Genomic DNA, 26,860 nt, shown 5'->3' with positions numbered 1-26,860 from the left:
CAGGTCCTTCTCTGCAGAGCTGCTTTCCAGCAGCTCAGCCCCAACCTGCACTGGTGCCTGGGGTTGTTCCTCCCCAGCTGCAGGACCCTGCACTTGCCCTTGTTGAACCTCATCAGGTTCTTCTCTGCCCAGCCCTCCAGCCTGGCCAGGTCTCTGGATGGCAGCACGGCCTCTGGTGTGTCAGCCTGTCCTCCCAGTTTGGTTTCATTGGCAAATTTGCTGAGGGTGCCCTCAGTCTCTTCGTCCAGGTCATTGATGAACAGGTTGATTCTTACGATGCTTATGATTCTTTACAGCTCATTACCATTACGAGTTGTCAATATTGGGATCCTCTGGTGGGTTTTTGCGAACACTCAGCCTTAACCATAGCAAATGTTGTTTGCATACGTTGCTGTCATCCATGTTTTGTTGTAGGAGATACTTCACAGAATGAGCTACAGCTCCAGATAGCTGCGCTGTATCCTAAGTGCTGCACGTTGGGTTTCTTAGATGTGGGGTTTCTGATGTGGTTTTATGTGTCTGCGCAGCTCTTTAGAAAGCTAGAGACTGAATTTAAGACCTCTAGCCTGAACTCAGCTTGGCGATTTACATAGCTAAGGACAATCCATCCTCTTGAAATTGTGATGGGACTTCTGAGATGATATCTTTATTGGGGCTTTAATCGAGATATTCAATAATTTGTCCTGTAGTGAGGGCTGGAAAGATCGCCTGTGTTTTGATATAATCCTGCTTTGGAACTGGGCTGGGGGAATATGAGCATAACTGCTTGCTGAATTAAGACCAAAGTCACATTTCTGGGTGTTAAACTCAGAATCCAGGCTTGCTGTTGTCTTTTATTTTACAACGAGAGAATGATCTTCCTGTAGGAATTAAATAGTCATCCTGTACGGCAGGTCACGCCGACTCCTATCTGCAGTCACTGTCGCTCCTGTTATGTCAAAAAGATAATGCATATTAGATCTAAGTCTGAGTAAAAAGAGATGATGGACTTGCTGAATAAATAATTATTTTTGAGGCACGATGCTGAAAAGTTACTATTTTTAAACTCGCTTCTCAACCCATATGAGCGGCAAGAACTCAGAGTGACCTTGCGTGGCTCCCACGTCTTTCTCCTGCTCTGCTCAAAAGAAGTCAGTGATGCTCGTCACAAGACTTGACTTGTTACTGATGTCGAGAGCTTCCTAATCTCATTTGAGAGGTCCAGGACTAGGCGAATATTGGTTCCTCGTTGTTGTGTGTTTGCTGCATTTCTCCCATTTTCGGTATGTGGGACAGCTGCGTAACCTCCTGTCAGGCACTGCCTGAAGCTGTGCTGGCATTTTAAAGGTCACTCCGGTAGTTTCGTACTTGTTGTTATAAAAAAATAAAATAATAATAACCCCAAAAGCCCCCAAACAGACTCGTAAATTATGCACATAACAGAATGAAGGAATCGCTGTTCTCTGCTCATTCTTTTAGGGAAACAAATGTTTGCTCTGCTGTCCCAGCAACTGTGAGAGACCAAGTTGGGCAAGTCCAAGAGTTGGACTTTGAAACTTCTCCTTGAATAACTCTCCTGAAGTTCCCGTTCAAATGGTTTTGGAAATTTTTACATTGTTGGGGTACTTTGTTTTTAAAAGACAGCAACACTCACGAAACTAGAGAGAAGAAGAGGTGTCAGAGGAGAAAAAATGCAAGAGGATGAGGAAGAGATGGTGGCAGCACGAGGAAGAGCAGTGGCTTTGAATTTAAAATCAGCTTATTCAGAACAGCATCTCAAATCTTCCTCCTGCAAAGAGATAAGCGTTGGTTTATGAAATGACTTGGGATCTGTAAGCAAGGGGAGATCTGAGGAGAGAAACGAACTTTTGAAATACCGTGTTCCAATTGTGAACTATTAATGATAGAGTAATTAAGCTAAAATCACTACAACTAACAGTCTGTGTTTCTCTTTTGTCTTTTTTTTTCTTCCCCTGACCCCGTACCAAATCCTTTCTGCCTGTGATGCTTGGAGAACAGTAGGACCCAACCAAAGGTAAGGGCTTTTATCACACGTTAAATCAATGTGTGAAAATTGTCATCTCGCTTATTCAGTCTTGGGTTATCCAAATATTAAAAGCATTTTGCAAACCAGCTCTGGAAGCGATCAGCTGTTGAGTAAGAAACTCAAAGCATCTCCTCGCTCTGTAGCCCGTGCCAAAAAATGAGTCACGGGAACAAATGAGAACACACATACTCAGCATTACAGGCTGTGAGTGGAAGACTACTTGGTATTTGTGGGTGTTTAAACGCGTTTTCTGGTATCTGTGTTAAAGCAAACTCGTTGTTTTATTACGGCTTATGATCCCATGACTCTACATTTGGGGTGAAGACTTTTGTCTCTTCCACAGCGTATCAGGGTTCGGCTTTCTTGATGCAGTCATGTAGCCGGCGGTGTTTTATTAAATGCTCTAAAGGTGTGGGATCTTACAATAATATGTTTAATTGTATAATAAATTCAAAGAACCCAAAAACCTTAATTTTGAATAAACAAGCCTTTGTTTCCTCAGTTAGAGGGCGTAAAATAACCACTTTTCTCTCTCAATGCTGGGACATTAATGTAGTATAGGAAAAAAAAAGCAATATATTTTTGAAGGTAAGTTCCTTAAATTGTAAGGATTTTGCTATATCAAGCATTTTCATAAATGTAGGTAGTAAGTTTGAATGTGTTGGCAGGATGGATTTTCACCTCTTGTATCATTTTGCTAGTTATTTTAATTTAAATACTTGCGGACAATTTGCTTTATTGCCACTTCACTGAAACAGAACATGCAAATGCGTTAGCCGATAATATGAAATATTCAGGAATAATGGAATGGGGGTTCTGGAGGTGGGCGGGAGATGCTGGTATCGTACACTTGCTCTGCCAGCCTGGTCTGAAATGATGCAGAACATCTAGAGGGGAAAAAACACCATTTGTTAAGCTCGGCGGAGAAATAAACAGCTGCATTCCCTTTTCCTGTATACTACAGAGTAAATTTTGCCCGTGTGAATGTAGGTCAGATATTACCCTGATTTTTTTTTTTGTCTCCTCGCAAATACAGACCCAGGAGACTTGTTTTTGCAAACGTTTGTCCCAAAATAAGCACTGTCTTATTAGAGGTCAGGTTTTGTGCTGAAAGGTACCCGTGGACCACAAAATTTTACCACAAAATTGAAATTTTTCTGTTTAAAAAGATTATAGCGCTACTCGTGATAAAACTAATTTGCTCTATGTTATTCTTTACTAGTATTAGACTTCGGAGACGACTGCTTCTGTTTGTCGGCAGTATATATGACTATTAATAAATATATATATGCTATTTTATGTGTGATTATTAATAAATATATACTCCTCTTGTGTGGAAAGAGGTTCCTACCCTCAGGCATGTTTTTAATTTATGCAGACGAGAGATGCGGGGAGATGGAAGGCAGAAACAGCTTAGGGGACATCTGTCAGTTTGCAAAAGAGAAAGTCTTGTGAAAAAAGGAATTGCAAGGATGGGTTTGAAGGAAGAGCAGGAGAGCGGCTTGACGTCCCCTCGGTTGCCCCGTGGAGAGCGTGGAATAGGATTCACACAGTAGAAAGGAAGAAATAAAATCAAGGAAGAAATCGAACCAATTAACAAGCTTGCCTATGGGAAGATGCAGGGTTTTTTAGGCTTCAAACTGCTAGAAAATAGACAATTCTGTGGGAGTGTGTATTAGGTTCAGAATGGCCCCGAGGAGCATGATATAATATAACACAGTGCCGTCAGCATGTGGGTAACGTGTTTGATTTGGCAAGAGATTTGACAAGGTGTCCTGGTTGTTTTCCTGCAGGTGTTTGCCTACGATCACTGCTTTTGGTCTATGGATGAGTCTGTCAAAGAAAAATATGCAGGTAATATTGACTGTAGCTTTGTGCTCGTCATCTCCGAGTGCGAATGATATAATTAAAGGCCGATATTTGCTAAAGGGCACAGACCATATGACATGAAGTGCCTTCCCCTCTATGCCTGCTTGTTGTCAAAAGAAAAAGGAGAATTTTAATCATTCCTGTTTCTCTTCTCTGAAGATGATAATGCCAAAAGGTGTTGCTACCTGTTGGCAGTGTAGGAAATGGAGAAAGCTGTCACAGTGCTGGGTTACTCAGATTTATATCTTCACTTAAAATACTGTTTCAAGACCATCATTTTAAAAGCATCAAATCCATTTCTTTTCAGCATTTGAGGCACGTGTAATTTCATGTTTTGCAGCCCTGATGGGAGGTTGGCATCACATTAGAACTTAATAATGGAGTATAAAAAAGCCTAATTTAATATAGGGGTATGTGAATTCATCTGGTCTGAGAATGGGTAATGTATTTAACTAAAAATTTTCTATGTAACGTGACACATTTTGGCAAATAGTTATGATAAAATATGAAATATATTTGGACTTGGCACTCTTGTGTTCTATTCCTTTCATACTTGTTATGTTTAAAAATTTGGAATCAATTCAGCTTGTTTACATCTATTTAAAAAAAATCACAAGAAAAATAAAAGATGCTTATGCTTCTAGATGTTAATTTCTCTAACAAATAAATAATAACTTATTGAAGAACTGAGAAAAACAGGACACTTGCAGCCATATAAATTACATGGGAAGGTAAATTTTTTGTTTCTCAAACGAGTGGAGCTGCCTGTGTCACTCCTCTTACGGTCTGTTATACGTTGGAAGTGTCTGGTCCAAAACCATTCTACTGCTATTAGTAATTTGGATGGGTAATTTTGCACGCATTAAATTCTAAGTGGACTTGGGTGTAAAGATCCAGACTTCCATCAAGGAGGGAAAAGAAAAGCTTTCAGGAACATTAACATATTTGACTTTTCAGTCCATAAAGTTCTGCCATATTTTGTTCAGACTTTAGTCCCTTTCCTTGTAAAAGAAATTCTGAAAATCGAGGTTTTGTTTGAATAGATAATACCCAAATATATTAAGTATTTCTTCCTCCATTTGGAAAAGGAGCCAAAAAGCTGTTCCTACGGATTTAGTTAGAATCATAGAATCATTTAGGTTGGAAGAGACCCTCAGGATCATCGAGTCCAACCGTAAGTTGGACCATAGTTCAATAACAAAACAAGTGATATATCCTATATTTTATTAATGCATCTCTTATAGTATTTACTATCTTACATATATACAGTAAAATTATCTAGTGCTGTACTGACTGCCCTAGATTAAAATCAACTGACAGTTGTTAAAATGTACAAGTTGAGTGTATTTTGAGGTGGTGTCATTCACCGGTGGATTAAATTCTGCCATTGGTAGCCGATTTTCTGCCGATAAGACTTTCGAGTACGAACGTGGGTAGGATGTTGTTGTAGGTAGATCCGGGTACATGTGTGGTTGTCGTGGCTTCTGATTTCTACAGTAGCATAAATCTGGAGCACGTCTGCTGGTCTTGCAGAGGGAGCAAATACTGGATATTTAGCCAATAACAAGAGGAAAACGCTAACTGCTTGTACGTAATTATTGAAGAATCCAAATCAAGGCAAAAAATACCTCTCGCTTTCTTGCAATGTTTTATGTCTTAGGTCAAGATGTTGTTTTCAAGTGCCTTGGAGAGAATATTCTTCAGAATGCCTTCGAGGGCTATAACGCTTGCATCTTCGCCTACGGGCAAACTGGTAAGTCCCTGCCAGACACAAGCAAAAAACATTCTTGACGCCAAAGCTGTTACATTCTGACTGGAGATTCTTTCCACGGCTGTTGTGACATTCTTTCAGGAGAAATGTCTTGAAATGTAGATAAGAAATGTTTTTCTCCGGAGGAGAAACAGGATTTTGTCTATCGCTGCTGGCTGCCCTTATTTCTCACACCTTAGATTGGAATCTTTGGGTCGTGATTGTCCTTGAGGTCAACGCGTCACTCAGATTTTCCACATCTGTAGTTAGAATAATCTTTAATCATCATTTTAAATGTAATGTGCAAAAATTAGTGTGCTTGTGCCACTGATGTTTCTCATTGTGGCACATGTGAGTGTTGAGCTGTCTTCTACGGTCAGACTGTATATACCTGAAAAAATATTTTCTGACTGTTTGAACTAAATTTCTTGTTTTCCTTTCGATTAAATATCCTTTGGCTAAATGGTGTTTTGGCTACTTGAAGGTAGAAAACCACACAAATATCTTTCACTGAAACGCAATTTTTCTTTTTTCCTTTCTCTCGATTTCCTTTCCATGTTCTGTGCAGAAACTTTGTTGCCTGTCCGCTAATGGTAGATTCACTCCCACAGGGTCTGGAAAATCCTACACGATGATGGGAACCGCCGACCAACCTGGATTAATCCCCAGACTTTGCAGTGGGCTCTTTGAAAGAGCTCAGAAAGAGGAGAACGAAGAGCAGAGCTTCAAAGTGGAAGTATCCTACATGGAGATATACAACGAGAAAGTCAGAGATCTGCTCGACCCAAAAGGGTAAGTAAGTTTTATGTCAGCAGCACTGTAAGGTGATATCGTACACGCTTCCTTTCCATAACCAGTTTCCCTTAATGGACCCCATCTAAGGAATTTGGGTAGGGTGGCTTTCGCTTCTTCCTAATCTCAGTGTCCTTTCATTTTAAATCAAAAGAAAGTGGTAAGACTAAAAGCTTGGAGTAAACTCACCCTAATTGTACCTTTTATGGAGCGACAAAAATGTCTGTGTCAGCATTTCGCGTGTAGACTTAAGGCTTTTTTGTTTGCATTATAGTCCTTGTTCTGCGCTTTGTCACGGTATTTGTGAGACCATCATGTTTGAGATCTGTCAGTGGGGAATTGTCTTTCTCTTAATGCTGTCTTAAGTGAGTTGTGTGCTTATAAATAACTTTTTTCTCCCAACCAGAAGCCGTCAGTCTTTAAAAGTTAGAGAACACAGTGTTTATGGTCCTTACGTAGATGGCCTATCCAAACTAGCTGTTGCTAGCTACAAGGTAAGGAGCAATTTTATCAAAGGCTTGTGTTGACATCCTAAACACGAGGGTACTGTCACTTAAGCAGGGCAAAAAAATTAAGCTACTCCTGATTGCCGTGGCAGTAACATGGATTTTAGAGCAAGAAGGCTGTAGGATTTGTGGTATTGTAATCGCCAGGGAGAAATAAGAGCAGAAACTCATCTTCATCCTGTACTATTTAATAATTCTGAAAGAAATTCAACTATTTAATGAGACAGCTTTTCCTCCCAAACTTAAGATGAGTTTATACTGTATCGATGAGAAAATGTTCCATGATTAATTACAGGACCAGGATTTAGCAGAGACGAAATTCCAGTATCACACCTGGTCATTTTTTGCCTGTCGCACTGTTGTTGGGAAATCTCATTTACCCGCAGCACCCAGGAATGCTAGAAATTGAAACTCATGGTTGTTTGCAAGGCAAATAGTAGAGAATATTGCATGAAACTTGCTTGCTGGATGGTAAATGTTTATACATGCGTTCAAAAAATGCCCTAATTTTTAAGAACCATTAAGGTACCGTGGGAGAAATGAGTTAATATGGGATGGAAATGGCGCAGTCCTTCCTATTGCGGTTTCTCCACGTATTTATCTACCTCTCTTTGGTGGTTTTTGTTGAGATAAGACACTTCGAATGCTTTTCCTTTACGTGTTGCCCAGCAGCTTTGTGTAATACAGCGTCAAAGCCGTCTGTGGTGGTCTTTTGTTTGATTGTTTTGGGGTTTTTTTAACATAATCCAGCTAGAGATGCTTAATAGAAGTTAAGCCCAAGACTCTAAAAGTTTTCACTATTTTACAGGATTGCTGTAAAACACCTAAGCGAGGGAGCTGTTTATTTCTCAAGTACCACAATCTAACATATCGGAGGACTTTATAAGCTCTTGTCTGTAGGAGGCATATAATGACCCGTTCAGCGTGGTTCTGTTTTATAAAACTTTGAGCTTTATGTCCATCTTACAGATTTCAAGAACACGTGTTTGACAACTGAGGCTAAAATATTACGTTGTTCAAACAGGAATTGCTGTTTCCTCATTTTTTTTCTTTGCTTTTGAGTACCGCTGTGTGCAGCCAAGTGTATTGTTTTTGTTGATAATTTAATATCTAGGTAGAGGTAAAGGGTGAATACGCATGTCAAACATTGTGTCATTTCTAGTCTTTAAAGGGGACATCACGATATTTTTTTGTGAATGAACAGTGGAGAACTTAGCGGGAAAATACTCGCTGTGTTTTACCAAAATGAGATTGTTTGGGCAGATAATTGAAAAGGATGTTAACGCAGATATGCTTATGAAAATTCTGTCTAGGACATCGAGTCCTTGATGTCCGAGGGCAATAAGTCCCGCACGGTGGCCGCCACCAACATGAACGAGGAGAGCAGCCGGTCTCACGCCGTCTTCAAGATCATCCTCACCCACACGCTCTACGATGTGCAATCAGGGGTAAGTAAAACAAGGTCCAAGCTGCAAATGTTAAGCCCAGACTAAAGAAACCGTTCTTCTTAAGCAGCAAGTCTGTAGTACAGACTTGGAGCACAAACTAAAGATATAATGCATAGATGAAAAACAGAAGAACACCTGATTATATATCTGGTCGTCTCCTTCAAGGGGTTATTTTATGCAAATATGTATAAAAATGATCAACTTTATAAACGGAAAGACATACTAATTTAAAAACATTTGCATTGTACAACATTAATATTTTTAAATATCTATATTAAATATCTAAGACATTTAAATGGAAAAGTATTTTTCTTTGCATTTCCTTATATGTAAATATTCCTTGGAGGGTGTGTGAAATACATTTATGTTAATATTATTTAATCCCTCACAGAAAATGATGATAAACTAAAATTAGATCTCCTATACCAAACCTGTTTAAACTTTGTTGATAGATTCTGTGCTTGGGCAATTTTTAAATGTCTTCAAAGCCTTAGAGAAATTTGGAGTGTCCATGGAGCAAATCTGAGGCATGTATGTGCCTAAATATTGAAAACAATGTAAAGCATAAGGAACATTTGGATTTTTTTCCTCTGCATTTCTCAGTCTCCACCAATCTTGTTATCCAAACAATTTTTCTTGTTCTTTATTTGTGTTGTGGTGCTTTTTTTTGTTTGGTTGGTTTTTTGTTTGTTTCCTTTTTCTTTTTTCTTATATATATGGGGTTTTTTTCCCTTTGCACTTGAAATCAGCAGTCGTACTACACTAAAATCCTTGATTTGCTATTCTTTTTTACACATAATTTTTGTGTGGTCATGGCCAGCCTGGATGCAGGGTGGTGGTTCTGCTTGTCTTTTTTGCATGGTCCAGTGCCCACTGTGTGAGTTTCTGGAACAGATTTCTCCATTTTTCCCATCTGTTGGTCCTTTCAGTCCTGGAAATGCCACGTTTCAGTATGGCCTGATGATCACACTACGTTTTTAGAGGCTTAGAGTAACATTTTTGAAAGCACATTGATTCCAGTTATCTTGTTCATTTAGGGTAGCATTGTGGTACCGAGATGCTCAAGTCATAGATGCTTGAGAAGAGCATGATGTGAGCAAACTGTTCTCAAACACAGTTGGTTCTTCAGCTTCACATTGACATAGGAAATTCATCGAGTGTTTCAGAATGTCATTTTGGGTCAAATGAGATAAAAGGATTCGTAACAAAATCTGTGTTACAGGTTTAAATAGTAACATAGCTTGGATTGCTTTCTAGGAGGCAGTTAAGGATGCAGGAGACTTAACAATTGTAATAATTTTTGTATATTATAACCTGCTTCATGTCACATCATTCTCTCAAACTCAGAGAATAAACTTGGTGTAATATCTGAGATTTTTAGGATACTCTTTTCAAGATGGGATTGTAGACCCCGTGTCTTTGCTTGTGACTCCTTGGCCTGTCCTACCTCTGCATTTGTCTTGGTTTAACATTGCACTGATGTGCCCCGTGTTCTTCTCCTCTGGAGATTTCAGAGATGTCTTGAAGATATTAATATATCTGATTTCACTTCAAATCCTCCTGTTGTTTCTGAAGCTGGAGCTACTAAGTTAACACAGAAAACTGCTCAAGTCCGGTGGCGTTCGAAGGTGTTGGAGCAGCCGCAGAGAGTCTACACTGAGCAATGAAGCTTGATTCTTGTTTGAAAATACATCAAACTACGTAACTTAATTTGAGCGAGCTGATTTTAACTGTTCTCTGGTTCCTTGTGCAGACATCGGGTGAGAAGGTGGGCAAGCTGAGCCTGGTGGACTTAGCAGGGAGTGAAAGGGCGACTAAAACCGGGGCTGCAGGAGACAGGCTGAAAGAAGGAAGCAACATTAACAAGTACGACTCTGATTATTTCTTTTCCTTTTTTTATCATGACTGCTACGTACAGCATACTTGTAAAATAGGATAAAGTCAATATAATAAGCTGTTGTAGCCAGTTTTCTTCTTCCCTTCTCTGTGCTTCTCTGATGTACAATGTTTGAATGAGATCTCTGCCTTCTTAAAACGATTGGCATTTTTCATTCTGTACTTGTGTTCTTCCAACAACCACGTAATTGCATTGTGAAGACATGATTAAGGCTGAAAACATATACTGAAAACAAGGAGCAGAGCTTCTGTGAGAGAAGAATGATCAAAACCATTCTGGGAACTTTTTCTTCTGAACTCATTTTTGGAGAGAGAGTGACTGTTTAAATATTTATTTGACTTATGGATATTTACACTTTTTAATGACTGCTTGTGTTTTCTCTGCAGGTCCCTCACAACTCTTGGGCTGGTTATTTCTGCCCTGGCAGATCAGGCTGCTGGCAAGAACAAGAACAAATTTGTTCCTTATCGTGATTCTGTGCTCACTTGGTTACTTAAAGTAAGTACTCTGATCATGTTTCTTTTAAAGAGAAATAAAAGAGAGGAAAAAGGGAGAAGAGTCCCATTCAATGAAATAAAACACTGTTCTTTTGCCTCATTTTCTGGGTTTGGTGTTAACAATAATTGTCTTTATAAATTAGCTGGATGTAAGCCATTAGTGTCTCTACAGACTGAATATGTTCCCTGTCTTCTGCTGACCTGCAGTGGCCTAAAGAATAAGGAACTTTAAAAAAAAATAAATTAAAAAATAAGGCATGATTTTTTCTGGGTCAGTTTACACACAGCTTCACATAAAACCTTGGCTCTAGTTTAATTTGGGCTCTTGCCACATGCAACTGAATTTTACATACTGGCATGGTTGGCTTTGAAAAGTTTGATTAAGGCTGTTGCCTTTTCCTAATTGTCTAATTTATTTGTTAATATGCTCTACTTCTGTCAGCAGAGTATATTGCAGAGAATTATCCTAGTTACAGTCTGAGGAACAGGTCAGAAGACTTGGCATATCATGTTCATGTGAAATAAGCAGTTAAATCATTTTCTGTGTTGCATAAGACACTATTTGGTATTATTTTGTATATCATGGTGGCACTTGGATGAAAGTCTAAATTAAAAACCAGGTTGCTACATATCAGTTTTGTGTGTGTCAAATTAAAAGTCGAGCTTATGTTTGTGTTGTTCTTCCCACTTCCTAGATACAGTGGCTGTAAAGCTTGGTAGCCTGATGACAAAAAAATCTTGGCAGTGCAAGTTTCATTTTAGGTATAGTCGTCATCTGGATTTCTTTATCTTGCCTGATACAGCCTGAGTGGTCTTGGTTGACTTGGATTTTGAAGGATTATTGAATTAGGTGTCGTATGTTCGGTTTTATTTTTCGTAACCTGCCGTTTTTTTCAAATTTTTCTCTTTCATCATTTCATTGCCAGGATGTTTCATAACCATGTCTCATAGAAATACCAACTTACCAAGTTTCCTTTTTTACCTTGCGCTCTGTTTTATTGTTACCAAGGAGCAGCTAAGATGTTCGTTACAGATATAATCTGGGAAGGAACTGATTTTTGTCCCCACCAGCCTTTTTTTGGCTTCTTTCGTAGGTGCTCTGGCTGGATTTTGTTGTCTTGAATACTCTGCTTCACTTCCCCTCTCATTCTTAGCAATGTTTTTAAATGTTCGAATTTGACATCCCTACGATTTAACTGCACGCATGGAAAGAAAAAGTTACTTGCAGGTTATAGAGAGGTATGGATAGTAAAAAAAGACATTTTCCTTAAAGGGATTTGAAAACAAAGTTCGGTGCTTAAGTAAAATAAAATCTCAGGTAATTCCTTGACACACCACAAGTGCTCGTTTTTCTCAGTGCGGTCTTGTAATGAAGCTTTTCTTAATAGCATGACTACTGTGAAATGATTTTGCTCTTCTCCCCAGTGCAAACATCACAGACACTGGACGTCAAAAAGTACCATCATGAGGGCTACATAAAAATCAGAATGGTATAACAGAAATAGTGTCCGTACTTTTCTAAAGTAAAAGAAATCCTCATTCCACAGTGTTCCTTGCCCAAAGACTTTCTTAGTGTTTAAATATATTTTTGTCTCTACATATTTACACTGTGTTTTTAATTAAACAGATGGGAACAAACCCAGCATTCAGTTTCCTTCGGTTTGCTCCCATGGTTTGTGTGCTCGGTTCCTGAAGTGGCTGGAACGGCCTGAGCAAGCAGGGTAGAAACTTCCCTAACGAATTTCCAGTGTCGTCGTTAGAATTAGTTATGCTGCTCCGTTTCTAAACGAATCCAGCGAGCAGGCTGGAATTCCTGTTTAGCACCTATCTGCTGCATTGTGGCTCCGACGGCGATGGCCACGCACCGCACTTGCTTTACCTCCCAAACAGACGCGCACTTTTGTTCTGCCTCTTTCGAGCAAACCTTTGTGTCTTTAACATCCATCCAACTATGTTAAGCGCAAACAAAAGGTTTAGGGCTTTTGAATTTTTTTAACAAACAAGCGCATTCAAGAGAAGCTTTATTTGGGAAGGGGAAAATTTAAGCGTTGTTTTGATTAAAGATCAAAGGAGGGATTTATTCATTTAAAGAATTCATTTGTAGGAGCCATGAGATGGTGAGCTATCTTTCTTTCTAGCTTTCAACTTTTAATTATCATGCTGAAGCGGAGTAAATGTGTTCTAACACCAGGCATATCTGTCATATAGGGTCTATCTGCAAATCTGAGAAACCAGTAGACTTCAGGAGACCTCAAGATCTAACACTTCATGCTTAATTTTGTTGAGCATCTTTAGACAAAAGCACCAGGTGAAAAATATTATTGCAAGAGGAGGCTTGAGGAGTGGTGCCAGGTTGCGTGTAGTAGCTTGTTAATGCTTAAACTTCTTGGTTTTATCAAATCCTATGAGCACAAAACATCTTGTATTCCCATTTTATTCAGAAGCCTTGCATGTTTTAGTGATGGCTGCTGTTAAAAATACAGTTTCTGATCTCTGCATTTTAAGTGGTTTTCACGGTAATGTTGATGCAAGAGAAGACTGCTCTAGTTTAGTCTTAAAAATAACAAAAGGTATTTATTTGCACTCTATGTCGATCACATGCAAGCCCGGCTTTTCCAGGGTAATTTGCAGACGCTGTCTTTGCTAATGAGAGGCTGACTTACTATTTGTCTACCTTTCTTGCTTAACATTAAAGAAACCACTGAAATCAGCACAACGGTTTTATACGTAAAACTTTATCGGACAGTTTGGCATTGGGCTTAAATAGTTACAATACAAGAGGAACTTTACCCAATTTATAATGGCTCTTTTGTGAATTACAGAGTATCGCTGGAACAGCGTTCTCAGCTGCCTGTACAGCAGAGTTGCAATTCAAATAATGAATTAATTCTGGTTTGACGCTAATTAGTGCGGTGAAGGAGGTTCCCAAAGTGCAAACTGTGAAGGTTTGATTTGGAAGCAGAATACCTGGCTGTCACCCTGACAAGCTGCATCTTATTCTGCAGAACAGAGATTGCAGTTGCAGAGTGTCGTTCTGGAGCTGGACAAGCTGGAGAAGTGGGGCCATGTGAACCTCCTGAGGTTCAACAAGGCCAAGTGCAAGGTCCTGCACCGGGGTCAGGGCAACCCCAAGCACAAACACAGGCTGGATGGAGAATGGATTGAGAGCAGCCCTGAGGAGAAGGACTTAGGGGTGTTGGTTGATGAGAAGCTCAACATCAATGAACAACGTGTGCTTGCAGCCCAGAAAGCCAACAGTATCTTGGGTTGCATCAAAAGGAGCATGACCAGCAGGTTTGGGGGGGATCCTGCCCCTCTGCTCTGCTCTGGTGAGACCCCCCTGCAGTGCTGGTCCAGCTCTGGGTCCTCAGCTCAGGACACACATGGACCTGCTGGAGAGGGGCCAGAGGAGCCCCAGAAATGATCCGAGGCTGGAGCAGCTCTGCTGGGAGGACAGGCTGAGAGAGCTGGGGGGTTCAGCTGGAGAAGAGAAGCTCCTGGGAGACCTTATTGTGGCCTTTCTGTACTTAAAAGGGGCCGAGAAGAAAGATGGGGACAGACTTTTGAGCAGGGCCTGTTATGGCAGGACAAGGGGTGATGGTTTTAAACTAAAGGAGGGGAGATTCAGGCCAGACATGAGGAAGAAATTGTTTCTGCTGAGGGTGATGAGAGCCTGTCCCAGGTTGGCCAGAGAGGTGGTGGCTGAACCATCCCTGGAGACATCCCAGGCCAGGCTGGACGGGGCTCTGAGCAACCTGAGCTGGTGCAGATGTCCCTGCTCATGGCAGGGGGGGCACTGGGGGAACTGGGAAGGTCCCTTCAACACAAACTGTTCTATGATTCCTAATTTTTGAAAATGGTTGGCAGACTGAGGAAAAGCCCTGGCTTCTGTAGAGCCAGAAATCCCATTGCATGAGCCACGTGTTCTTGTTTAGTCTTTTTAAAGTTTTCAGTAGCTGCTTTGGAAAAACATTTGTGTGTTATAGAGTGGCTCCTCCCAAGCCCTGTATTTATTGCAGTAAACATTGGCTGTTTCTCAGATGAGCGAAAAAACCCAACAAAACCACTCTGGTATCCATCAGAAGGCTGTTCTTCTCAATTGACTTCTTTATAAATACTCTTACCTGCGAGTGCTAACCGTGCTGTGTACCTCACTGTGCTCAACGCCATACCAAAGAAATTATATTCTCTCCCCAAAGAGCTGCCAGCCCTTTTGTGTGACCAGGGACATCAGATGTGGCAGCAAAGCAACATCGGTCTGTGTGGTCAGCGCTTGTCTATTTTAAGCATCATGCAGAAAAAAAAAAAAAAGAGTCTTAAGGAAATACTTTAAGGGGCGTTTTAATGATTGCTGGGGAAAGCTACGTGTGGGCTTTGTAATTGAAATGGTTAGACAAGCAGCTAATGTGGGCAGATTGTTCTAATGGTAATGCCGGACTTAGATTTCATGGGTTATTGAAGATGGAAGTGAAGAGCATGTTCAGCTCAGAAAGGGATATTGGGTAAAAAACCCAAACAAAACAAACAAACAAAAGCCCAACCAAAACAAAACAAAGAAATTGCTGCAAAATCTTAAGCAGGATATTTTGTCATTTAGACTGGCCGAAACTGTGAAACGCAATTTTGCGATCAATAAAAAGATCGAACGTTTCCTTCCCCTGCTACCCCGACACTTTGGTTTGCAGGAATGTGGTTTCACGCCCTTCTCGTCTGTCAACCACATTCCAAAAGGGTAATTTCTTACATAACTCAATTTAGGTCTGTGAGCTGTGAAAGGGGGGATAAGGGAAGGGCCCCATTCTGATTTTATTTGTCTATACAAATAAAATCAACTACCTTGCTTATGAGGAGGCCTTTAAGTAATTTAAATTTATTACTTATTGGAGACATTTCACTTCCAGTCTTTAAAATAAGATATTCTGAATTCATCATGATCTTTCCTGAGCTCTGTCAGTAGTATCTGAGAAGCCTAATGCTGAAGTGCTTGTATTTCTGGTTTATAAAACTAAGCAGAAAACGTAGAATCGAACCTTAGAAGCCCTTACTAGGCACTATAAAGTGTAGAAAAGGGACTGTGTTTATTCCCGTTTATACTAGAACTGATTTGGAAAGCCAAGAATGACATTTCTTGAATGTGCTTAATATATGTATATGTATGTATTGAAAATAACAACTTTTCTTGATTTACACAGCTTAAAATTTAATTTTGAATGGAGGAGCTCTGATAAAAGTGTTTCTTAGTCGCCACCATCTACTCCCAGCCCTAGGTCATTATTCTCTGCCTGCGTTCATTGACTGGGTAAAACAAAAGAAACCTCCTGTTTTAATATTATACCTTTCCAGGACAGCCTTGGCGGTAACAGCAAGACTGCCATGGTAGCAACGGTGAGCCCAGCAGCAGACAACTATGATGAGACCCTGTCAACGCTGAGGTACGCAGACCGGGCCAAGAACATCGTCAACCACGCCGTGGTGAACGAAGATCCCAACGCTCGCATCATTCGAGAGCTCCGGGAGGAGGTGGAGAAGCTGCGGGAACAGCTCACAAAAGCAGAGGTACAAATTTTAGTCTTGATTAGCCAGTAGGTCCTGGCACAGGCTGAAGCACAGGAGGTTCCATCTGAATATGAGGAGAAGCTTCTTTGCTGGGAGGTGCCAGAGCCTGGCCCAGGCTGCCCAGAGCGGCTGTGGAGTCTCCTTCTCTGCAGACATTCAAACCCGCCTGGACTGACCTGTGTGATCTGCTCTGGTGACCCTGCGTGAGCAGGTGGGTTGGACTGGATGATCTCCAGAGGTCCCTTCAACCCCAGCCAGGCTGGGATTCTGTAATCCTGTAAACCCCATTGTCAGAACTTCCTTACCTGGCTCTCAAAAATGAACGCTACAAAGAATTACTACACGGTATCAATGAGAAATCTCCATTTATATAATTTCTTTCCATTTTTCTGTACATCAGTCTTGAAACATGCGTGATAACATGAGATACCAGGTTCTGTTTAAGCACCTTGTTGAGCGATCTCACTTTTATTGCAAGACACAGATCAAAAGCAACAGGAATAGGGGTGGAGTCTTAAGATTGTGCAGGTTATAGGCCGAGCTTTGCCTGCGTATTTTAAGAATTCAGTCTGGCTACAACCTGTGAGATGTGAATTCAGTTAAATAACGCTTGCTTACAAGCTTTAACTGTTCTAAATTGAATCCCTTAGAGCTGCTAGACAATATTATGAATATCTGCATAGCTACCTCAGTGAAATTGTGCAAGGAGCATGTTGTGGCTGTTAGATGGAGGCCAAGAGAGAGCGTAATTCCGAGCTCTGTTCTCAAGTGTAGCAAAGCAACGGTGATATAATCCGTCAGTTTTGCAGTTCAGAAGGATTCTGATTACCGCATTTCCCTCATGAGGTATGCAGGGAATGCTGGCTGTGATATTAGAAATGACTAGTGAATTTTGATCTCATTTGAGTTGCCTAATACGCTAAGCATCTGATAAGTGTCTATCAGTTTAATGCCAAAATAATGGCAGCTTTCCAGAGTAATGAAGTAGTGTTTCCTTAATATGAAGTAATAAATATTTCTGTATCCAAGTATTAGAATCCCACCCTAGTTGTCATCTCAGTGGCATTGACGAAGAGCATGGAAAAAATGGTGGAGTTTGCTAGTAAAAGGCTACACAGTAAAGGTCAAAAACCAAATTCCTTGTTTGTACTCCTTTCAGTTTATTACATTTGTAGCCCATCTAATTGTTCTTACAGAAATATGCAGAAATAACTTTTTTTTAAATGAACCAAAACATTGACTCATTCTGACAGTCAGGTTCATTTTGAAAGCTCATTTCCAAATATAGAGGTTACCAAGTTGTGGTTTTGTTTCTGGTTTTATTTGTTTGTTTTTTTTTTTTTTTTTAATTTTGGTGTCAGTGTCTTTTTCTCTCCTGAACAGCTGAGGCAGAATAGAATTTGACAGTTTACTTTACTGCTTTACTTTTACTCCCAGAAGCGTAAGGTATTATCCTCTTTCCCCCTTTTTTAATACATTTTGATCTTTTCTTGTCAAAATTAGTATCACATGTTTTCATTTGTCTGGGCCAAGACCACCAGCTTGTCCTCCCTAAGCTGGGGATTTAAACTAACTGCTTTCAGAGAACTACACCTGCTGGTCTGGTCTGAGTCTGGGTCCACATATCTGCTGTTTATATCAGCTCTGTAGGGCATGAGGAGAATTATCTAGCTCATTTTACAGATGAAGCATGCGAAAATGTTGAGTAATTTTCTCCAGGTCTAAATAAATGGACAAACAAGGCTTAGACCTTGAGAGTAAATGGGCATCATCATTTTGTCCTGCTCCGTAGCCTCCAGCACCTTTGCATGGATCATGTTTTATCAGTTACAATAAATCTTTTTTTTTTTTCTGGAGATTGCCTTGGCTTCACTTTCCTTCCTGGCTGGAATTCATGTTCCCTTTTACCCTGTATGTAGGTATTTGAGATATTCAACCAGAAAAATACTACACAGGACTCATCATCCGACAGGGACTGTAGTGTCTCGAGGCTGAGGCAACTCCTGTCTTGAAACAGGGTTTTCCACTCCTGGCACTTGCTCCTTTTCTGGAACAAACTGCACATAATGAGGCCCCTCGATTTGATTTGATTTGAATTCCTCTGAGGAGTTTTGGTTTTGTGGTAAGGGAGTATCTGATGGAGAACGATGTTTGCATTGTTTAATTGGCATTGCATAAATACCTCCCAGCCAAAACTATCTTCTTCTTGTTAGCAGTAATGAAATAACGACGTAGGGAAGTCCACAGGCTTTGGGTTCAAGGTAGCAGAGGAGGAATATGCCAGTACTGAGAACAGAGGAAATAAATACATGTAATATAAAAGTGTTGATGTCTTTTCCATTTTTGGAGTGTATGATGGGTGATGGTGGGGATATCTTCTTATTCGCAAGTAAAGGATGGAACATGGGCCTTTGACTGTTTCATAAAACAAAATCAGAGCTGTGATGGACTAGCAATAAGTTGAATTCCGGTATCCAGAAGCACATCGTAAGGCTTCTTTTGATACCTGCTTTGTAAAATGCATATGTAGAGGTGGGTAGCCAGGACACCTCAGATGCCTTGATATTTGCTATAGAAAAAAAATCACACTTATCAGACCGTATCAAAATGAAAAATACAAATATTTTGGTGGCATGGCAGTTGAAGTGACTGAGATGTGAACAGCCGAACCAGATCAGCAGCATCTGATAAACAAGATATGAGTCATTTGGGATCCTCGTATTGGTGTAGAAACTAGAGAAGTTTGCTTTTGAATATCTTTGGGCAAATCTGCCAGTGTCATGTAATTGGTTTGCATGGAAGTACAGAAACTCCCCTTTAGCATCTGTACTCGAAACTAATTAAACTCTCTTTTTGATGGCTTCTGCATTTATATGCGATATGTATTTTAAAAAAGCCTTTACTTACTGATAAGTACGCCTTGGAAAATGAGGAATGGTGTGTTTTCTTTTTCCCCGTGTGAGAGCGATGTGAGAAAAACACAAAGCACAACAAGCTGTCTTGTTTTATTTCCTTTAATTTCTGCAGGCTATGAAATCGCCAGAGTTAAAAGAACGCTTGGAAGAATCAGAAAAGTTGATTCAGGAAATGACTGTAACCTGGGAAGAAAAATTAAGAAAAACAGAGGAAATCGCACAGGTTTGCTGCTTTCTTTCTCCCTGCCCCTTTTTATGAAAAATAGGTTTGTTTCCTTTGTCTGTCAGTTCATAGAGATTGTCTGAATCTCTCCCCACATTTCTGGGTAAGTAGGTCAAGCTTACTGTCCTTTTGAAAAGCTTCACTTAATTCCTGTGATGGCTGCGTGCCTCCCAAATTACTATTCCAATGACAATAATGAATTGTCACTGTGTGCAAATTATTTAAAAAAATAATAATCCATGGATGAGAGGATTACGGGGATTTTCTGTTCTTCAGACAGTAAAATTGTTGTTTGTGAGGGAAGACGGAGCATCGAGAGCGTTGAATGCAAGGTGCAGAGCGCCTCAATACGCAAGGCAAAGGCCATTCAGAATAACAAAAAATAGAACTGTTCATGATCTTGGTGTGTTTTAATACCTCTTATGCTGATATTTAGGGCCTCAAACCGTAATTGAATATGATGGTTACGTTGAAAAATTGCGCGCGTCACCACAATTATTGCACGACACTTCAATTCTTACCACAGATGCCCATGGATATATTTGCAGTAGGGAGCTTTTGAGGGGGAGAACTATTGAAAGGTGATGAATAGCGTGTGATAAATAAGGAGAAAACGGAGCCTCCGATACAAAGGCCTCTTGTAGATGACACAATCAGAACAGACTCTGTTGACTTTCGTTTTAAAGATCCATTGTCAGAAATGCCACTTGTGACTACGAGAGCTCCCTGGCTTCCATTGCAGATTCATGCCGTGGATTTTTCCCCCTGTGTATAAGGATGAAGAATAATAATAAATTTCTACTCTCATCCTACACAATCGTTTCTAGGTGTAGAAACCCCGAGTGCGCGAGGAGGTTGAAAAACTGGAGTCATGAGCTCAACGCCACAGACTAAATCTGCCTTGATGTTTGCATATAGCTGCTTGTTTTAGCTTCCGTTGTTTCTAAATTCTCAGCGTGTTATGATGTTTTGGAGCTGGGAGTTTTAAGACCCTTCCAGCTGTAGAAATAGTGATTTCTTTTTATATATATGGGTTTTTTTAGAGGAGGGATAAGGAATAATGTTTGTGCAGCTTCAGGCAGTTTCAGGACCAGTGGAAAAGAAGCCAGTGGAAAGAACATTCTCTCATCTTCAGTAGGTTTATGGAGGCCCAAGGTTAAAGACTTTTATATCACAGCTTTTCAAGTGATTTTATTTTTAGCCAGCGTCCACCAACATCTGTCTGTCAAATTGTAGCAGGGCAGGTGGGTAGGATGGGGAGATGATTGTAAATCTTTGAGGAAAGGATCATTTCTCCTAAAGAATGAGGGCCATCGAAAGGCAGTTTGTAGAAATGGAGCAAAAATAAGGGTTCAAAGCCTTAAAGACTATGCGAATGGGCAATTTTTCACATTTTCAGTGAGTTATTTGACATACTTCTAATGTATTTTGAATGTTTAAGTCAATTAACCTGAGGTCTTGAGCAAAAATTCACAGGAACTGGCTCATTTTCTGTAAGTTGATCCTATGAGATTTCGACTGTGGGGCCAAGTCTTGCTTTGGTCGACACTTTCTTTATCTCTGCCTGTAGATAAGGAGGAATTGTGTGAACTTCAGAGCCTGGCAGTGATGATCGGAAGAGAGATCTCTGACATTACACTGCATTTTTCTTCCTCTGTTCTTTGTTTTTCTCTCTCTCTCGCACACACACACGACTTTTCCTTACAAGGCCATTCTGTTGGATTCGCAAGTGAAAACCAAGAGGGAGTTGTACTTGCTGTTCTTTGCAATTTTCATCTTGATTAGACCTGGTACACCTCCAGTGTCGAACAGAGAATTATACTGAATAGTATGACATGCTCAGTTTTTAAGTATGAAGCAGAGCGGTAAGTAAAGGTCAGAACCTTAATAAACATCCCAGGATTATTCCTCTATGATATCCGCTAAATATGTGTATATATATATATATATGTAATTTAAGTCTCAGCATCACAGGAACGGCCGTGCAGGTCTCTTGTATTTTTTTACTTACTTGTTTTACCCTCCTCTGTTTCTGCTCCCCCTAGTAATTCTATGAGAGGCCTCCCATGTTAATTTTTTAAATTTTGTTGTGGACAGTGACTCACTTTCCAGTTTCTGTACGATCCTGGGAACAATCCTCAACGTTTCTATCTCAGTGTCTTTTGTAGAAGAATCCCTTTTCTGTTCTGAAGTCAGAAATGTTTAATGTTCCCCTTTCACTGCACTGGTCTTCACCCAAACACTTCCCTTGGAGAGATGTACATTTTTGCACAGTAACGCTTTGTTGTTGAATTCTATGAAGTCTATTGACAAGAACAAAACGCCATCCAAAACACCACTCTTCTCGTTCAGCAGGAAGTGTTATTTGCATTACTTAAATAGCAGGTTGCCAGTTTTTTGTCATTTTGATCGCTCCGGAATAAAAGATAGACACAGGGCTCGACTTGGCAGGGATCTGACTGAACTTGTTGCTTTTTAAATCAAAAGAGAAAAGGCTCTGGAGATGTCTCTGTGGTAGCATTTTGCTGTTGCAGTGAGGTCATGGAGAAGCTCCTACAGTACCGCAGTGTTCGTTTTCCACATGGAAGATGCGACCGTATGAGACGAGAGCACGTAACCCTGTGAAACCGTTGGTGGAAGGACGAGAGAAATTACAGATACCCTCGTGAAAGCTTGTTAGAACTAAGGCTCTAGCGTCTAATCGATTGCAGGAGAAAAAGTTCCTTTCTTCAGAATTCACAGTCCATCATTTTGTCTTGCACTTTGGCAGATAGGAATGCATTTCCGAAGGGCTGGACATCAATCAGCTTAATTTTTTGATGGCTACTCTCTTGCAGGAGCGTCAGAAACAGTTGGAAAGCCTTGGCATATCTCTTCAGTCTTCTGGAATAAAAGTTGGAGATAATAAGTGTTTCCTGGTTAATTTGAATGCAGATCCAGCTCTCAATGAACTTCTGGTGTACTATTTGAAGGTAAAAATAAATATTGATATATATAGATATAATTTTTTTAATAGAAGTGGACTCCTGATGCCGTTGGCAGAGGGGTACTTGGAGAATGTTATAAAAACTGCATCTCTAAAGTATTCTCTGACACTCACTGCCTCATTAGAAATAATACGAGTACAACCTTTTAATTTCAAATTTACTTCTTTGTAGCAGAGGAATGTTTGGGGTTTTATGTTTTCATTTTATTTTTTTAAAAGAAAGAGATATTTTCTTTTATAAACTGTCTTCTGGGGTTTTTTTTATGCCCGCCTTCTGAAGGTTTTACCCAGAAAAGCATTTTATCTGGGCATATCAGTAATCATCTCACTTCTACATGTGTAGTACCGAGTTCACTTTAAGAAAAGCATTTTTATTCCTCTTCATGCAATTTGCCAGGAGTGAAAATCGAGTTCTGTTCTGCCTTAGCATTTGTGCTCATGTGTTGTCCCCGCTACTGATGTTAAACAGAAAACGCGTAACGTGACTTTCAGACTCTGCGCTGAAAAATCTGAGCAGTTTATTCTAGTTTAACGAGCTGTAGACGTGATCAGAAATGAGATACAACATTTTAAATTCACACTTGAGAACGCAAGATGTAAAAATTTAGCAGTGTAAGAACGTTGGCAGTTTGAGCTTCACATTAAATCATTCTCTTCTCTTTGAAGTGGTCTGTGGCGCCTCTCAAAACAGCCACAGAATTAGCGATGGGACTGAAAAATGGCTTTGGTTTAGTCGATCTTAGGGAATACGTGATCCTCTGTTGTATCAGTCATAGCTGCTCTGTGATATCCCAGAACTTTCTCAATGTTGTATCTGCTAAAAAATATTGAAAAAAGACAAAAGATCCGAGCTGAGGGTTTGGGGAGAAGAATTGAATCCTTTCTGGGCGCCTTGCACGTGGGTGTCCGGAGTGTGACTGAAGCTGCTAAATCAGCCTCAGCACTGACAGCTGTTGAGGCAGCGCCAGCCTCTTGGTGTTCACGGTGACACATCCAAGGGGACACTGAGGACAAAACCTGCTCGGAAAATGGGCCTTGGCCCATCGGTACCGGCAGGAAAGTCTCAGGTGGTGCTGTGCTATTTTCGTTTTCTAGAGAAAACCCCTTTCCGTGGGGTAGGTTTTGTCTTTTTCAGTTAGGCTTTATTTTTTAGCTTTTTTTATCATGCAAATTCGTTTTGTTGGTTGAGAATTCTGGTGTAGAAATCCCCGTGCTTTGAAATTCTTTCGATTAAAATGACTCACACCTGCATTACCTAAAATCCTGAGATTGAACTGTCTTGCTTCTCAGAGTAAATTGCTCATGGTGTCTTTAATGCTGAGCTGCATATTTACTAATTCTTGTAAGCACCAAAGAACAACTTGATCCGACTTACCTAAACTTGTATCTGTTCCTCAAAAATTGCTCAGAGATGCTTAAAAAAGAAGCGGATGAACTGGGGCATGTGTGGAGTGATCCTTTCTCTGCCAAATCCCTCGTGTTCAGAGGGGTGCATGAGGAAGAGTGTGAGCAGCAGGGGGAGGGAGGTTGTTCCTCCCCCTCTGCTCTGCCCTGGGGAGGCCCCATCTGCAGTTGTGTGTCCAGTTCTGGGCTCCCCAGTTGAAGAAGCACAAGGAATTACTGGAGGGAGTCCAGCGGAGGGACACAAAGATGCTGAGGGGTCTGGAGCATCTTTGTGATGAGGAGACACTGAGAGAGCTGGGGCTGTTGAGCTGGAGAAGAGAAGCTGAGAGGGATCTGATCAATGGGCTCAATATCTCAGGGTGGGTGTCAGAGGATGGAGCAGACTCTGTTCAGTGGTGCCCAACGCCAGGGTGAGGGGCAACGGGCACAGACTGAAACACAGGAGGGTCCATGTGAACATGAGGAGAAACTTCTTTGCTGGGAGGTGCCAGAGCCTGGCCCAGGCTGCCCAGAGCGGCTGTGGAGTCTCCTTCTCTGAGACATTCAAACCCGCCTGGACCGACCTGTGTGATCTGCTCTGGTGACCCTGCGTGAGCAGGGGGGTTGGACTGGGGGATCTCCAGAGGTCCCTTCACCCCCAACCAGCCTGGGACTCTGTGATGCTTCAGGAATTTCCTGATGGAGCCAGTGTAATAGCCATGGCTCTGACCACTCTGAACCTGACTTAATTCATCTTTGAACTCCTTTGTATTTTTGCCTTCTAGAGCATCCTGAGGCACTGAATTCCACAATTAAATTATAGAAACCTCTTCATCTTCAGGCTTAACTTGCCTGTAATCTTTCCTGAGTGCTCCCTGCATGTTACTGTGAAACAAAGCAAGGATTTGCTTGCCATGTTTCATTCTCCTTTTTCCCCTCTGAGGGAAGTACTGAACAGCTTTCAGATTTTGGAACTAAATGACAAGATACATCCAGAAGGAGAATAGTTGAGTTAGAACTAGTGAACTTCTGGAATCCATTGCTAACATCTGAATTGATTTTCCCCAGGAGCACACGTTAATAGGCTCGGACAACTCTCAAGATATCCAGCTGTGTGGAATGGGAATTCTTCCTGAACACTGCATCATAGACATCACCCCAGAAGGACAGGTTATGTTAACACCCCAAAAAAATACTAGGTAAGGGAATAAAATACAGCTCCAGTTGTGTAAGAATTGTAGTTTTCTAGTAATTTACTATTAGTGGTGCAAAAAGATAATTAAAAAATGAACTTTTCCATGTGGTCTGAAGTAAGAAAATTCTACTTCTTGTGTTCTGCTTTTACGTTTTGCTTTAATTGTCATCTACCCCTCTGTCAACTCGTGTCTTTCATTCTAAAGCGATCTCTCCCCGTGATGGCGTTCGTAGCTGAAGTTTTCAAAAAGAAGATGGGTAAATTGCAAACGCTTTCAGAAAGTAGAGACTCGCTGATTTGCAGCTGCGTAGATGGAACTCTATCAAAATTTGAATTCATTTTCTAGGAAATCTGTTGATATGCAAAGAACTGCTGAAGCATTTGTCGCTTTATTTGATTAAGCAGCAGTACTTGAAAAGCAGATGATACATTCAGATTGATCACAAAATGACATGCACCATCAGCATCTCCAGTAATTTATTGTTAGGTACACAAAATTCAAGAATTTCACGTTTACCCTGATTCGTACTTGATCCTTCTTTGAGGAGGAGATTGGCCTGGATGACATCCTGAGTTTCCCTTCAAGTTTGAGTTATCCTACGATCCTATTTTCAAACTTAACCTGACTCTGAAATAAAAGTAGTTTCTGATTGTTACAATTAGTTTATTGTCTTAAGCTATTTATGTAGCAAAGTTCTCTGATGTCTTATTCAAATGTTTCTATTTTTTCTGTATTGCAAAGTAGTGTGAAAAGCGTTTCTTTCCAGTGACATCTTTTTTCAGGCCCTTCATTTTTAAGCTCTAATTATGCTCCCCAGACGTAGCTGTCAAAATATCTGTCTAAAAGTACTGAACTCGATAAGCTTGAGCAATCAGGAGAAGCTGGGTTGGAGGAGTGTATGAAACAGCACAGGGTAGATGAATGAAGTTTCTGGGGATATTTTGCTGTTTGTAATCTGTAAACACGTTCTCCTGCCTTAACTAGTTACAATACAGAAAGCAGTACTGGGGAAAAAAAAATAAGCCTTAAATAGATGCATTTGCTTTAGATTTTTTGCCTTTTCACAGGACATTCGTAAATGGTTCTGCTGTCATGTGTCCCATCCAGCTACATCATGGAGACAGGATACTGTGGGGAAACAACCACTTCTTCAGGTACAAAAGATATTAAAGAATTTGTAAGTTTGCACTAACTTTGCTTTAAGATAAAGTATAAGGAAAGATGATGGTGGAGCATTCAGGCTGCAGGAGGAGGTGATTTCTTTTTCATTGGGATTATAAAGGAAATGCTGATGTTGGGCTGTTCTTGAATGCTCGATGTCGTAACAACTGTGCATGTTTTTCTCTTCAGAGCAATACGGTGAATTTCATCTTCAAGGGACTTGCTGATGAAGCCCTTGCTGTAGTTATCAGTACTGTTATCTTGCAGAAGAGATTTAATTTTTGAGTACCACAGTAATATTAAGTAATTTCTCTTCCACAATGAAAGCAGGACACCCAAGCTTTGACTTGGATAGGTTGCCTTTCGGCTTTTGCTCGTAAGGTGTTAGATTTTTGGCTGATGTTATATGGTGATCTGGGTCTTCCAGGGACTCTGTGTTCTCTGTTCCCTGGAATTTCAGCTCCTGCCATACCTCAGACCTTCCTGTATCAGACAGGATCACAGGCAAAAGTTTTCTGTGAAAGACTTTATTCTTTAAATCCTCCATGTCTGGTCTGAAGTACCTTAAAGATCAGTGGATTTAAATGACAACCTAAAGAATAATTGGTTTTTTTTATGCTTGAAAGAAGAATTTGCATTAAAAGTGGGATATAAT

The 26,860-nt window shown here is 40.5% G+C and overlaps 1 protein-coding gene across 5 annotated transcripts in view; it reads left to right on the top strand.

Annotated features, from left to right (window-relative positions):
• Positions 1 to 26,860, top strand: part of KIF13B (kinesin family member 13B) — a 126,632-nt gene that overhangs the window by 45,522 nt on the left and 54,250 nt on the right. For 3 of the 5 annotated variants that reach the window (XM_065630769.1, XM_065630767.1, XM_065630771.1), the window contains exons 3-15: positions 1,999 to 2,014; positions 3,820 to 3,880; positions 5,556 to 5,648; positions 6,257 to 6,437; positions 6,844 to 6,931; positions 8,257 to 8,391; positions 10,145 to 10,257; positions 10,675 to 10,786; positions 16,129 to 16,341; positions 19,369 to 19,479; positions 22,317 to 22,451; positions 24,917 to 25,047; positions 26,112 to 26,198. In XM_065630769.1, coding sequence (XP_065486841.1) covers positions 1,999 to 2,014; positions 3,820 to 3,880; positions 5,556 to 5,648; positions 6,257 to 6,437; positions 6,844 to 6,931; positions 8,257 to 8,391; positions 10,145 to 10,257; positions 10,675 to 10,786; positions 16,129 to 16,341; positions 19,369 to 19,479; positions 22,317 to 22,451; positions 24,917 to 25,047; positions 26,112 to 26,198 — 1,476 coding nt within the window. The remainder of the gene's footprint in view (positions 1 to 1,998; positions 2,015 to 3,819; positions 3,881 to 5,555; positions 5,649 to 6,256; positions 6,438 to 6,843; positions 6,932 to 8,256; positions 8,392 to 10,144; positions 10,258 to 10,674; positions 10,787 to 16,128; positions 16,342 to 19,368; positions 19,480 to 22,316; positions 22,452 to 24,916; positions 25,048 to 26,111; positions 26,199 to 26,860) is intronic. The other 2 variants (XM_065630770.1, XM_065630768.1) reach the window with 1 other exon arrangement.

This window comes from Caloenas nicobarica, chromosome 3, assembly GCF_036013445.1.
Source record: "Caloenas nicobarica isolate bCalNic1 chromosome 3, bCalNic1.hap1, whole genome shotgun sequence".
NCBI classification, from domain to species: domain Eukaryota; kingdom Metazoa; phylum Chordata; class Aves; order Columbiformes; family Columbidae; genus Caloenas; species Caloenas nicobarica.
This window is presented reverse-complemented; position numbering and strand designations above follow the sequence as displayed.